This window comes from Schistocerca cancellata, chromosome 1 (genome assembly GCF_023864275.1).
Source record: "Schistocerca cancellata isolate TAMUIC-IGC-003103 chromosome 1, iqSchCanc2.1, whole genome shotgun sequence".
Lineage (NCBI taxonomy): Eukaryota > Metazoa > Arthropoda > Insecta > Orthoptera > Acrididae > Schistocerca > Schistocerca cancellata.
The window spans coordinates 78,772,646-78,786,748 of record NC_064626.1 but is presented as its reverse complement, the minus strand read 5'-3'; the positions used below and the strand labels follow the sequence as shown (position 1 = coordinate 78,786,748).

The 14,103-nt window shown below is 37.3% G+C and overlaps 1 protein-coding gene across 16 annotated transcripts in view; it reads right to left on the bottom strand.

Moving 5' to 3' along the window:
• Positions 1-14,103, bottom strand: part of LOC126165466 (uncharacterized) — a 229,270-nt gene that overhangs the window by 91,913 nt on the left and 123,254 nt on the right. For 14 of the 16 annotated variants that reach the window (XM_049920319.1, XM_049920321.1, XM_049920326.1 and 11 more), the window contains 2 exons: positions 12,273-12,422; positions 648-797 (listed from right to left, as the gene is read on the bottom strand). The exons of 1 other annotated variant lie outside the window; for it this stretch is intronic. In XM_049920319.1, the coding sequence (XP_049776276.1) occupies positions 648-797; positions 12,273-12,422 (300 nt within the window). The remainder of the gene's footprint in view (positions 1-647; positions 798-12,272; positions 12,423-14,103) is intronic. One more of the 16 variants, XM_049920325.1, reaches the window with a different exon arrangement.

Below are 14,103 nucleotides of genomic sequence, written 5' to 3'. Positions count from 1 at the left end.
GATGTCCATGCTTAGTGAGGACAAAGCTTACATCTTTCCTTCTTGCTTTTAACAGAGGAGCAGTTGCTGCATTTACAAATACAGCTTTTTGAAGCTGAAAATATCTTCGTGAAAGTAAGTTATTAATTTCTGTCTTCTGAAATGAAAAGAATAGTGGTAGATTACCAACTTAGTAACACTAGAGTTGATACGATATTTGGGAATAATTTGCTTAGGGGCTATTTCATGGACTTCTCGATGGTCATATAATTGTGTTAGCTACAAAATTTCTTTCTAGACTCAGCTATAAATAATGATTTCAGCAAAACAAGTAAAGGGAGCTTTCTGGTATTCCTTATTGAATCACAAGTGTTGCATCCAGTTTCATGAATACCTTCTTTTTCTGTTAATCTTCTCAGTTTATTTGACTTGTTCTGTACATAAATCCTAAATTAGAAACAATCTTAGAAAGGAATGAGCTCATTCCAGGTATATTAAAGAAGTTAACAGAGTTTTGCTGTCACATCTTATCTACATAAATTCAACTGAAATTTACCACACAATATGCACCTGTAATTCTTGGTGCATAAGTATCAACCTCTAAAGTTTATTTTTGTCTTCAACGAAATATATGAATTCATGCATACATTTTATGTGTTAGGCATTACCTTGAGGTTTCGATAATTTGGTTGCTTCTGGGCCAGAAACACTTACTGACACATTCTTTTTCAAACTGCAATTCACAGTGGCCAGTTCATCAACCATGCATTTTCGTGGCTTGGAGAAAGATGCTGTGTCTTCATCTTCATGTTTGCAAACTGCAAAGAGGAGTTAACTAAACAACACATAGAGCTGATCACAAGCAATATAGCATAGCAATTAACATAACAGAAAATAAAAACAAAATATAAAGAACAATCACATGGCTAATGCGAGTAAAGGAACAACTGAACTTGGATATCACTAGAAATATATAAGTGCTTGATTGCAATTACATAATGCATAGAATCAATTAGAATTTCATTCTAATTGAAATAGCTATTTCATAAGAGAACATATTCCCACTTTGGTCAAGTGCTTAGCATGGAATGTTTGCCATCTGAAACGTGTAAAAATCACTCACTATATACACTCATGTCAGTCTATCCTCAATGCTTGCTGATTACCTTGACAGAATGCAGTTGAAAAATGTACAGAAAGTCACAGCTTTGTGTCATTTTTACCCTTACTGCTCAATTGATTGCTTTTTACATGGCAATTGTGAAGTAACAGAGAATTGTTACGTACGAGTTGTAAAACAAACACAAATAGCGTGCATCTCAAATCACCTGAAACAAAATCGTATTCACTATGTTTGGACACTTTATCTCAAGTTGAAGAACTCTGGAAGTAAGAAACAGGGAATAATGTGCCATTAACAGAAACACCATTGAAAGGCATAATAGTTTTCTAAAACACAAAAGGGAGTGTATTCTGACTCTATAAAAAGCGTTCAAAATACAGCTTATGCATACACCATTTGAATGTAATAAAATCGAGCAAATTTGCAGATAAATGATAAAGAGAGTGATTTTTTTTAAAAATGACGTACAAGAAAACCATGCCAAGATATCTTCTGGTTTTACATGAAATACTTGAGAAATTAGATGTGTAACACAAAGATATAAAGTCAAAATATAATCAGTGTTTAATGGGCAACTACAACACATAGGACAATGATGAGGATAGAAGCAGACTGTGTTGTTTTCAAAGGAAGCATGCTGAAATTAGTTGCAACTGGTTTAGAGAAGCCACTGATAACTGATCCGAATATAGAAATGTTCACAAAACTATTTCTATTATTACATACATTGTATTCAATAATCTATAGTCATGGACCTAGAAAATATGCAAAAAGGTACTCCATTACACACAGGATGCACTTTGTAAAATGGAGCTAGCATGGAACAGAGTACGAACCCAAAGATAATAATTTGGCAAGGATACCCAAGCACACAGAGAAAACAATTGCACCATAATAATTTGCACCCATTTCACCTTGTAAGCCATAGGTAGTCAACTAGTTGCTACTTATATGTTTCAATTCATGCCAGTAGCGCAGTGTTGCTGACACTTATAAGCTTTCTTGTGACAAACAAACAAATGTGACACGCCATAAAAGGGCCAATCAGAATGTAGGGAACGTTTCTGTGTATATTTTGGTATGTGCATGTTCAGCAGTTCATTCGGCATCCGTCCATGACAGTGAGAACATCTCTGCGCATCTGATATTTTCGATATTCTAAATTGAAATGTGCTCTGCAATAGAAAATCCCGCCAGTCGTGAGATGCGGTCTGTGATATGGTCTTTGTTGGCAAAAAAACCTAAAACCTATAAAAATTTATTGTGAACTGTGCAAAGTGTACAGAAACAACGTAATGAGTGAATGTTTCATCTGGAAATGGTACATTCGGTTTAAAAATGTCTGAACCAACGTTCATGATGAAGAGAAGAGAGGATGCCCGAGCATTATGACTGATGATCTTGTCGCTGGTGTTGATGAAACAATTTTCTCAAAAGTGGAGCAACCATAAAGTCTGCCCGGTACTGTGAAACTTTGCACAGCCTTAGAGGAGCAGTTCAAAACGAACGCTGAGGAAAGCTGGCGTCCAGAAATTTTGTTTTTTTGCACGACAATGCCCTACTTCACACGGCAGACCGCACTAAGAACTCCTTAACTCATTCAAATGGGAAATTATCCCTCATCCGCCCTACAGCCCTGATCTGGCACCAAGTGACTTCTACTTGGCTCCCAAGATGGAGAACTGGCTTGCAACTAAGCGCTTTGATGACGATGTGGAACTCCAGGCGGCCATTACTCACTGGCTGAACACTCAGGCGGCAGAAATTTACGGCGAAGGTCTTTGAAAGCTTGTCCACCGCTATGATAAGTGCCTCAATGAGTTTGGTGACTATGTCGAATCGTAGTATATCAGCCGCTCTTTCAGATGTATATAATAAAATGTATTTCTTGTACTTAATTTTTTTTTAATGCCAAAATGTTCCCTACTTTCTGAAAAGCCAATGTAGAATAATAGATTCTAGTTTTGCACCTGTGAAAAGATGTTTGTACGAACAACAAAGCCTCCATAAACTGTTTTTTCTATGTAACATTTTGTTTTCTTGTGCTTAAATGTCTGTGCTGTTCACTGATCGAAATGGCAAATAACCTAACAATGCCAGGATCTTCTCGGCACAACGAAACACACCCTAATGATCAATTAATACACATATTACAATAACACAGCAATTTTGAGTATGAAGACAATGAATCAAAGGACGATAGGTGGAATCTTGAGACTGCGGAAACGTGACAAAGCTGCAGAATGTGAAGACGCAGACATTGTGGTAATCAACTCTATCATGATGAAGAACTCCTGCTGGGAGAAGTTAATAAAGTAAGTGAGACTTGGTTTAATTATCTACATGAATGGTGTCTCATCCACTAACAAAACAAGAATCATTGCTCAATTTTTTAGGCTACTGCTTAATGATGACATAATTCAGCATGCAGTTGATAAAATGAACAACGCTGACAATAGTTTTCTGGGTGAAGATACAAATGAAACATTTCCCAAATTTAGTAATTTCCAGAAAGCAAATACACTGAAAAAACCTCATTTTCACATGTCTACTCTACTTCAAGCACATCATACCATGTATATGACTCATTGCTCAATTACACATATACTGTAATTCAGACGCACATTCATAATTAATTATTAACTGATTTCAAGATTCATACATCATGTACGTGTAGCGTTCGGTTCTCACTCACTCCACTGTCCTCTGTGTATTGATAATTCCATTGTACCTAGTCTTCCACATGTGTATACTGTTCGAGCAATATTTTACAGTGTTCTTTTTAAACACATCGTACCATGTATGTGATTCACTATTCAATTACACAATATGATTCACACTATAATACCTCATTAATTACTAACACATTTCCAGATACATAAATCAACTATGTGTAGAATTCACCCCCTCACTCACTCTTCAGAGTACAATATATGTAATGGAGGAGGAGGAGATTAGTGTTTAACGTCCCGTCGACAACGAGGTCATTAGAGACGGAGCGCAAGCTCGGGTGAGGGAAGGATGGGGAAGGAAATCGGCCGTGCCCTTTCAAAGGAACCATCCCGGCATTTGCCTGAAGCGATTTAGGGAAATCACGGAAAACCTAAATCAGGATGGCCGGAGACGGGATTGAACCGTCGTCCTCCCGAATGCGAGTCCAGTGTGCTAACCACTGCGCCACCTCGCTCGGTAATATATGTAATGACTGAAGTCAGACAGCTAAGAATAGTAATACCATGAGCAAAATAAAAAACTATGAACCTTCATTGTTATAAACAAAAAACTCTTGAGCTTCATTTTATTGACAAAGTATTGACTTTAAGCCATCATCTGATGTACTTAGAAAAACATATTAACATATCAGAATTCTCTTTTCAATGGGAAGACCCAGATTCTAGGTGTTAGGTAATTTTATATATCACCAAAATTCTTTTGAGTTTGGAACTGAAACTCATACAACAACTAATGATTGTTATTCTGAAAGGTTCTATAAAACTACATCTCTATTAGGTAGGGTAAATGACTATTAATTTTCATGGTCATGTGGTAACTAAATGATCTGCAAACTAGGACTATGCCAGCAACCAGTAATCACACACATAGACGACAGATGGCACTTCCCAACAGTGTGACAATGTGCACTGTAGGCTATTGAGTCACTGAGCAGTAGCAAAAGGAACCTTACAGCATCCTAATTGTTATTGCCTATGCCACATGTTATTACACCTCTGAGCTGTTCCATGCAATCTGTCTAAGATGACCACTCAGACAGGGCTACAGTAATGACTTGATTAATAAAGTTTATCTGCCAGAGTAAAATTAAAACACATGCATGAAAAACAATGTTTTAACATTACATTCATCACATGTCTGATATCTGTTTTCTAAACAACTGATCATCTCTGCAACATTATGCTTGGAAATAAAAATGTACACAAATGAAAGAAAACCTGCACTATAAAACTGCTACTGCACCAGAAATATCACTACAGCACACATTGAAGAATCTCCAGATGCTTACATCATGAGTAATATGTGAAGTACACGAATAGTATCTTCCTTATAAAGGCAGTTCAGTCCGTACAGACAAGATACAACTCGTGCCTTATCAAATAAATACATTGTTTGTAATTCACCCACAAATTGTAATTGAGTGAGTCAGAAGCAAAGGGATTCAAGTGATATTTCCCAGAAAAATGAGATAATAGTGTCTAGAACATAGTAAAGCTTCTGGACTTGATTCCATTTATGTTGCCTACCCATCATGAATTGTTCTACTCGCTTGCACATAAAGAAAGACAACCGAAACAACAACTGGCAATGATCTGCTTAAGGGACTTGAACCAGATCAGATGATCAGAAACACCTTCACGAACCAGGTTATGAACTCTTTCTCATTTTGTAGCACCATTTTAAATGATTAATCAAAAATTTGCATTATGTTGATGCAGCAATGTACTGATGTTTTATGTTGTATGTTATCTAAATAACCTTCCTATGGTATGTGAGAAGAGGGAAGTGATCCAGTTGGTACAAATACACTAGGGTGACAAAACTCATGGAATAGCAATATGCACACATACAGACGTATATATGTACACCAGGTATAAGAGGACACTGCATTGGTGGAGCTGCCATTTGTACTCAGGTGGTTCATGTGGAAAGGTTTCCAACATGACTATGGTTGCACAACAGGAACGAACAGACTTTGAACATGAAATGGTAGTACGAGATAAACACATGGGACATAGCATTTAGGTTGTCATTTGTATGTTATCTAAATAACCTGCCAATGGTATGTGAGAAGAGGGAAGTGATCCAGCTGGTACAAATACACTAGGGTGACAAAACTCATGGAATAGTAATATGCACACATACGGACGTATATATGTACAAGAGGATGTCGTTATCAGGAGTAAGAAAACTGGCGTTCTACGGATCGGAGTGTGGAATGTCAGATCCCTTAATCGGGCAGGTAGGTTAGAAAATTTAAAAAGGGAAATGGATAGGTTAAAGTTAGATACAGTGGGAATTAGTGAAGTTCGGTGGCAGGAGGAACAAGACTTCTGGTCAGGTGACTACAGGGTTATAAACACAAAGTCAAATAGGGGTAATGCAGGAGTAGGTTTAATAATGAATAGGAAAATAGGAATGCGGGTAAGCTACTACAAACAGCATAGTGAACGCATTATTGTGGTCAAGATAGATACGAAGCCCACACCTACTACAGTAGTACAAGTTTATATGCCAACTAGCTCTGCAGATGACGAAGAAATTGAAGAAATGTATGATGAAATAAAAGAAATTATTCAGACAGTGAAGGGAGACGAAAATTTAATAGTCATGGGTGACTGGAATTCGAGTGTAGGAAAAGGGAGAGAAGGAAACGTAGTAGGTGAATATGGATTGGGGCTAAGAAATGAAAGAGGAAGCCGCCTGGTAGAATTTTGCACAGACCACAACTTAATCATAGCTAACACTTGGTTTAAGAATCATGATAGAAGATTGTATACATGGAAGAACCCTGGAGATACTAAAAGGTATCAGATAGATTATATAATGGTAAGACAGAGATTTAGGAACCAGGTTTTAAATTGCAAGACATTTCCAGGGGCAGATGTGGACTCTGACCACAATTTATTGGTTATGACCTGTAGATTAAAACTGAAGAAACCGCAAAAAGGTGGGAATTTAAGGAGATGGGACCTGGATAAACTGAAAGAACCAGAGGTTGTAGAGAGTTTCAGAGAGAGCATAAGGGAACAATTGACAGGAATGGGGGAAAGAAATACAGTAGAAGAAGAATGGGCAGCTTTGAGGGATGAAGTAGTGAAGGCAGCAGAGGATCAAGTAGGTAAAAAGAAGAGGGCTAGTAGAAATCCTTGGGTAACAGAAGAAATATTGAATTTAATTGATGAAAGGAGAAAATATAAAAATGCAGTAAACGAAGCAGGCAAAAAGGAATACAAACGTCTCAAAAATGAGATCGACAGGAAGTGCAAAATGGCTAAGCAGGCATGGCTAGAGGACAAATGTAAGGATGTGGAGGCTTATCTCACTAGGGGTAAGATAGATACTGCCTACAGGAAAATTAAAGAGACCTTTGGAGATAAGAGAACCACTTGTATGAACATCAAGAGCTCAGATGGAAACCCAGTTCTAAGCAAAGAAGGGAAAGCAGAAAGGTGGAAGGAGTATATAGAGGATCTATACAAGGGCGATGCACTTGAGGACAGTATTATGGAAATGGAAGAGGATGTAGATGAAGATGAAATGGGAGATACGATACTGCGTGAAGAGTTTGACAGAGCACTGAAAGATCTGAGTCGAAACAAGTCCCCCGGAGTAGACAACATTCCATTGGAACTACTGACGGCCTTGGGAGAGCCAGTCCTGACAAAACTCTACCATCTGGTGAGCAAGATGTATGAAACAGGCGAAATACCCTCAGACTTCAAGAAGAATATAATAATTCCAATCCCACAGAAAGCAGGTGTTGACAGATGTGAAAATTACCGAACAATCAGTTTAATAAGCCACATCTGCAAAATACTAACACGAATTCTTTACAGACGGATGGAAAAACTAGTAGAAGCCGACCTCGGGGAAGTTCAGTTTGGATTCCATAGAAATACTGGAACACGTGAGGCAATACTGACCTTACGACTTATCTTAGAAGAAAGATTAAGGAAAGCAAACCTACATTCCTAGCATTTGTAGACTTAGAGAAAGCGTTTGACAATGTTAACTGGAATATTCTCTTTCAAATTCTAAAGGTGGCAGGGGTAAAATACAGGGAGAGAAAGGCTATTTACAATTTGTATGGAAACCAGATGGCAGTTATAAGAGTCGAGGGGCATGAAAGAGAAGCAGTGGTTGGGAAGGGAGTAAGACAGGGATGTAGCCCCTCCCCGATGCTATTCAATCTGTGTATTGAGCAAGCAGTAAAGGAAACAAAAGAAAAATTCAGAGTAGGTATTAAAATCCATGGAGAAGAAATAAAAACGTTGAGGTTCGCCGATGACATTGTAATTCTGTCAGAGACAGCAAAGGACTTGGAAGAGCAGTTGAACGGAATGGATAGTGTCTTGAAGGGAGGATATAAGATGAACATCAATAAAAGCAAAACGAGGATAATGGAATGTAGTCGAATTAAGTCTGGTGATGTTGAGGGTATTAGATTAGGAAATGAGACACTTAAAGTAGTAAAGGAGTTTTGCTATTTGGGGAGCAAAATAACTGATGATGGTCGAAGTAGAGAGGATATAAAATGCAGACTGGCAATGGCAAGGAAAGCGTTTCTCAAGAAGAGAAATTTGTTAACATCGAGTATAGATTTAAGTGTCAGGAAGTCATTTCTGAAAGTATTTGTATGGAGTGTAGCCATGTATGGAAGTGAAACATGGACGGTAAATAGTTTGGACAAGAAGAGAATAGAAGATTTCGAAATGTGGTGCTACAGAAGAATGCTTAAGATTAGATGGGTAGATAACATAACTAATGAGGAAGTATTGAATAGGATTGGGGAGAAGAGAAGTTTGTGGCACAACTTGACCAGAAGAAGGGATCGGTTGGTAGGACATGTTCTGAGGCATCAAGGGATCACCAATTTAGTATTGGAGGGCAGCGTGGTGGGTAAAAATCGTAGGGGGAGACCAAGAGATGAATACACTAAGCAGATTCAGAAAGATGTGGGTTGCAGTAGGTACTGGGAGATGAAGAAGCTTGCACAGGATAGAGTAGCATGGAGAGCTGCATCAAGCCAGTCTCAGGACTGAAGACCACAACAACAACAACATATGTACACCAGGTATAAGAGGACACTGCATTGCTGGAGCTGCCATTTGTACTCAGGTGGTTCATGTGGAAAGGTTTCCAACATGACTATGGTTGCACAACAGGAACAAACAGACTTTGAACATGAAATGGTAGTACGAGATAAACACATGGAACATAGCATTTAGTTTATCATTAGAGAAATCAACATTCCAAGATCCACACTGTAAAGTGTGTCCCGAGAATACCAACTTTCAGGCATTAGCTCTTTACCATGGGCAATGCAGATGCTGACAGCCTTCACTTAACAACCAGGTGCAGCAGTGTTTGCATAGTATTGTCACTGGAAATAGACAAGCAACACTGCATGAAATAACCAGAGAAACCAATGTGGGGTGTAGGACAAATGTACCCTTTATGATGGTGTTGTGATATTTGATGTTAATGGTCTGTGTCAGCAGACGACCAACACGAGTGCCTTTGCTAACAGCACAGTATCACCTGCAGAGCATCTCTTGGGCTCTCCTGGCTACGTGATCATCTCAGTTGCACCCAAGACAACTGGAAAACCTTGGCCTGCTCAGACGAGTCTCAATTTCAGTGTGTAAGCATGGATGGTAGAGTTTGAGTGTGGTGCAGACCCCACAAAGCTATGGACCCAAGCTGTCCACAAGGCACTGTGCTAGGAATATTTGAAACCATTCCTGAATTTCATGTTCACAAACAACCACATCATGTCACCAGGCCACAATGGTTCACGATTAGTTAGCAGAATATTCTGGATAACTGGGAAGTGTCACACGGCTAGCGAGATTGCCAGACACTAATCCCATCAAACATTTATGAGACATAATCGAGAGGTCAGTTTGCGCACATCCTGCACCAGCTACTTTTTTGCATTTGTAGAGGGCTATCCAGGCAGCATTCTCAATATTTCTGCAGATTTGTTGAGTCCATGCCACATTCAGTTATTGCACTATGGTTGGGAAAAGGAGTTTGGGCACAATATTAGCAGGTATCCCATGACTGTCGCCTGGGTGTATTTTCAACAATGGGATAATGAATAAAACAGTATTCTTTCTGATTTTGTTTCATTATTATAAACCACAAAAAGCATGATGTTCCTGTAGCATTCCCTAATTATTTGTTTGGCAATCTTATGATAACTCAATTGATAACAACCACCAATAAAGTACTATGGAGAAAACATATTCCACATTCTTCTTAATTCACAATATTCTGGAAGCAAAAGGATACGAGTGCATGCAGACTTTTACAAACTGTGCTAAAAACTGAACATTTACATTAACCAGTTATTCTGACTTGCAAGCAGAAAATGTTACAAAACTTTTTTTAAGTCTAAAAAAAATTGAAATTTCATTTAGCAATCTAAAGACAATTTTCAAATGTTGTTAACTTTAACTTCACTTTTCTCAAAACTCCAAGAAGTGCAGTTATTTACCATGGTAGTTAATTTACCATTTAGCATATGATATGAATAAAAAAAAACTTGTATTATACATGTTGTTTGGTAAGTACCAAACAGCTAGCTATTATGTTGAAGATTTGCTGTTTTAGAGGATAGTGAGGGAGAACTATCTGAAGTTAGACCAAATCTCAAACTGTACTTTGGTCTATCCAGTCCATCAAGCATGCATACTCCTGGCATGGAGGCCAATAAGTTATCTTCACATTGGTCCCTATGATCTGCAAAGGAGCAAAAGCATAACCTTGGGCTAAGAGCTAATTGTACAAAATAAAACTTAACATATACTACACTGGAAACTAATTGCAAAAGAATATGACAAATTAAATTTAGAGTATTGCAATTAAAATTCACTGGTGGAATGCAAACAAAGTATTTATTTGAGAGGATCCATTTTGTATCTTGTTCGTTCCGATTGTGCTGTTTCTGTGAGGAAGCTGCCTTTAATGTACTTCACATTCACACAATGGTGTTGATGCAGGCATCCAGCAGATTCTTCTTCACATCCTGTACTGGCATTTTCAAGGTCACTGAAGTGGATTGAGTTTGAATTTAATGCCTAATTCAATCACCTAATTTCAAATTTTCAGATAACACAAATATTAGTAACTTCGACCTGAAATTATTTACCCTGTATTAATTTCAATTGTGATGGACATGTGATTACCCTATTTTCTGTAAAATTCGTTTTATTGGGACAGAAATTTGGTCTCTGCCACAAACAGAATTAACCTGCATTCGCAAACGAAGCTTAGGATGATACTCCAGTTGAACTTCAGAAAAACAGCTGCACGACATTAGTGACATGCAGTAAGGAGGCTGTTAGCTCCAGTTACTATTGATTTCACAAACATTAGAGCATCAAATTACTGGTCTGAAGTAGTGCATTCATTTTTTGTGCATGTGTTTCTCCTATTGATTACCCATGCCCGTAAATTCTGTTTTGTGTCACTTCATCATCATTATTACCATAATTGCCACTGCCAATTACTTTACTATTCTTGGCCAGTAAACTGACAACAAATTGTTTGCACTAATGACCATAGTGCAACAGTTGGTTTTATTTGAAAAATAGTTCTCTTCATAATTCCTAAACTGACTGCAACATCTCATCATTAACAATTGTACAAAATGTTTATTCCTAGATTCCATTCCATCATCCAGTGTGAATACAACATTCTTCTTTGTACATATACTTACAACAACCCACAAAGTTTCAAATCAATTTATATCTCATTGGCAAGGAGATGTTTTAAGGACTGATGTCCATGCTTAGTGAGGACAAAGCTTACATCTTTCCTTCTTGCTTTTAACAGAGGAGCAGTTGCTGCATTTACAAATACAGCTTTTTGAAGCTGAAAATATCTTCGTGAAAGTAAGTTATTAATTTCTGTCTTCTGAAATGAAAAGAATAGTGGTAGATTACCAATTTAGTAACACTAGAGTTGATACGATATTTGGGAATAATTTGCTTAGGGGCTATTTCATGGACTTCTCGATGGTCATATAATTGTGTTAGCTACAAAATTTCTTTCTAGACTCAGCTATAAATAATGATTTCAGCAAAACAAGTAAAGGGAGCTTTCTGGTATTCCTTTTTGAATCCCAAGTGTTGCATCCACTGTCATGAATACCTTCTTTTTCTGTTAATCTTCTCAGTTTATTTGACTTGTTCTGTACATAAATCCTAAATTAGAAACAATCTTAGAAAGGAATGACCTCATTCCAGGTATATTAAAGAAATTAACAGAGTTTTGCTGTCACATCTTATCTACATAAATTCAACTGAAATTTACCACACAATATGCACCTGTAATTCTTGGTGCATAAGTATCAACCTCTAAAGTTTATTTTTGTCTTCAACGAAATATATGAATTCATGCATACATTTTATGTGTTAGTCATTACCTTGAGGTTTCGATAATTTGGTTGCTTCTGGGCCAGAAACACTTACTGACACATTCTTTTTCAAACTGCAATTCACAGTGGCCAGTTCATCAACCATGCATTTTCGTGGCTTGGAGAAAGATGCTGTGTCTTCATCTTCATGTTTGCAAACTGCAAAGAGAAGTTAACTAAACAATACATAGAGCTGATCACAAGCAATATAGCATAGCAATTAACATAACAGAAAATAAAAACAAAATATAAAGAACAATCACATGGCTAATGTGAGTAAAGGAACAACTGAACTCGGATATCACTAGAAATATATAAGTGCTTGATTGCAATTACATGATGCATAGAATCGATTAGAATTTCATTCTAATTGAAATAGCTATTTCATAAGAGAATATATTCCCACTTTAGTCAAGTGCTTGGCATGGAATGTTTGTCATATGAAACGTGTAAAAATCACTCACTATATACACTCATGTCAGTGTAACCTCAATGCTTGCTGATTACCTTGACAGAATGCAGTTGAAAAATGTACAGAAAGTCACAGCTTTGTGTCATTTTTACCCTTACTGCTCAATTGATTGCTTTTTACATGGCAATTGTGAAGTAACAGAGAACTGTTATGTATGTGTTGTAAAACAAACACAAATAACGTGCATCTCATATCACCTGAAACAAAATCGTATTCACTATGTTTGGACACTTTATCTCAAGTTGAAGAACTCTGGAAGTAAGAAACAGGGGATAATGTGCCATTAACAGAAACACCATTGAAAGGCATAATAGTTTTCTAAAACACAAAAGAGAGTGAATTCTGACTCTATAAAAAGCATTCAAAATACAGGTTATGCATACAACCATTTGAATGTAATAAAATCGAGCAAATTTGCAGATAAATGATAAAGAGAGTGATTTTTTTTTTAAAATGACATACAAGAAAACCATGCCAATATATCTTCTGGTTTTACATGAAATACTTGAGAAATTAGATGTGTAACACAAAGATATAAAGTCAAAATATAATCAGTGTTTAATGGGCAACTACAACACATAGGACAATGATGAGGATAGAAGCAGACTGTGTTCTTTTCAAAGGAGACATGCTGAAATTAGTTGCAACTGATTTAGGGAAGCCACTGATAACTGATCCGAATATAGAAATGTTCACAAAACTATTTCTATTATTACATACATTGTATTCAATAATCTACAGTCATGGACCTAGAAAATATGCAAAAAGGTACTCCATTACACACAGGATGCACTTTGTAAAATGGAGCTAGCATGGAACAGAGTACGAACCCAAAGATAATAGTTTGGCAAGGATACCCAAGCACACAGAGAAAACAATTGCACCATAATAATTTGCACCCATTTCACCTTGTAAGCCATAGGTAGTCAACTAGTTGCTACTTATATGTTTCAATTCATGCCAGTAGCGCAGTGTTGCTGACACTTATAAGCTTTCTTGTGACAAACAAACAAATGTGACACGCCATACAAGGGCCAATCAGAATGTAGGGAACGTTTCTGTGTATATTTTGGTATGTGCATGTTCAGCAGCTCATTCGGCATCCATCCATGAAAGTGAGAACATCTCTGCGCATCTGATATTTTCGATATTCTAAATTGAAATGTGCTCTGCAATAGAAAATCCCGCCAGTCGTGAGATGCGGTCTGTGATATGGTCTTTGTTGGCAAAAAAACCTAAAACCTATAAAAATTTATCGTGAACTGTGCAAAGTGTACAGAAACAATGTAATGAGTGAATGTTTCATCTGGAAATGGTACATTCGGTTTAAAAATGTCTGAACCAACGTTCATGATGAAGAGAAGAGAG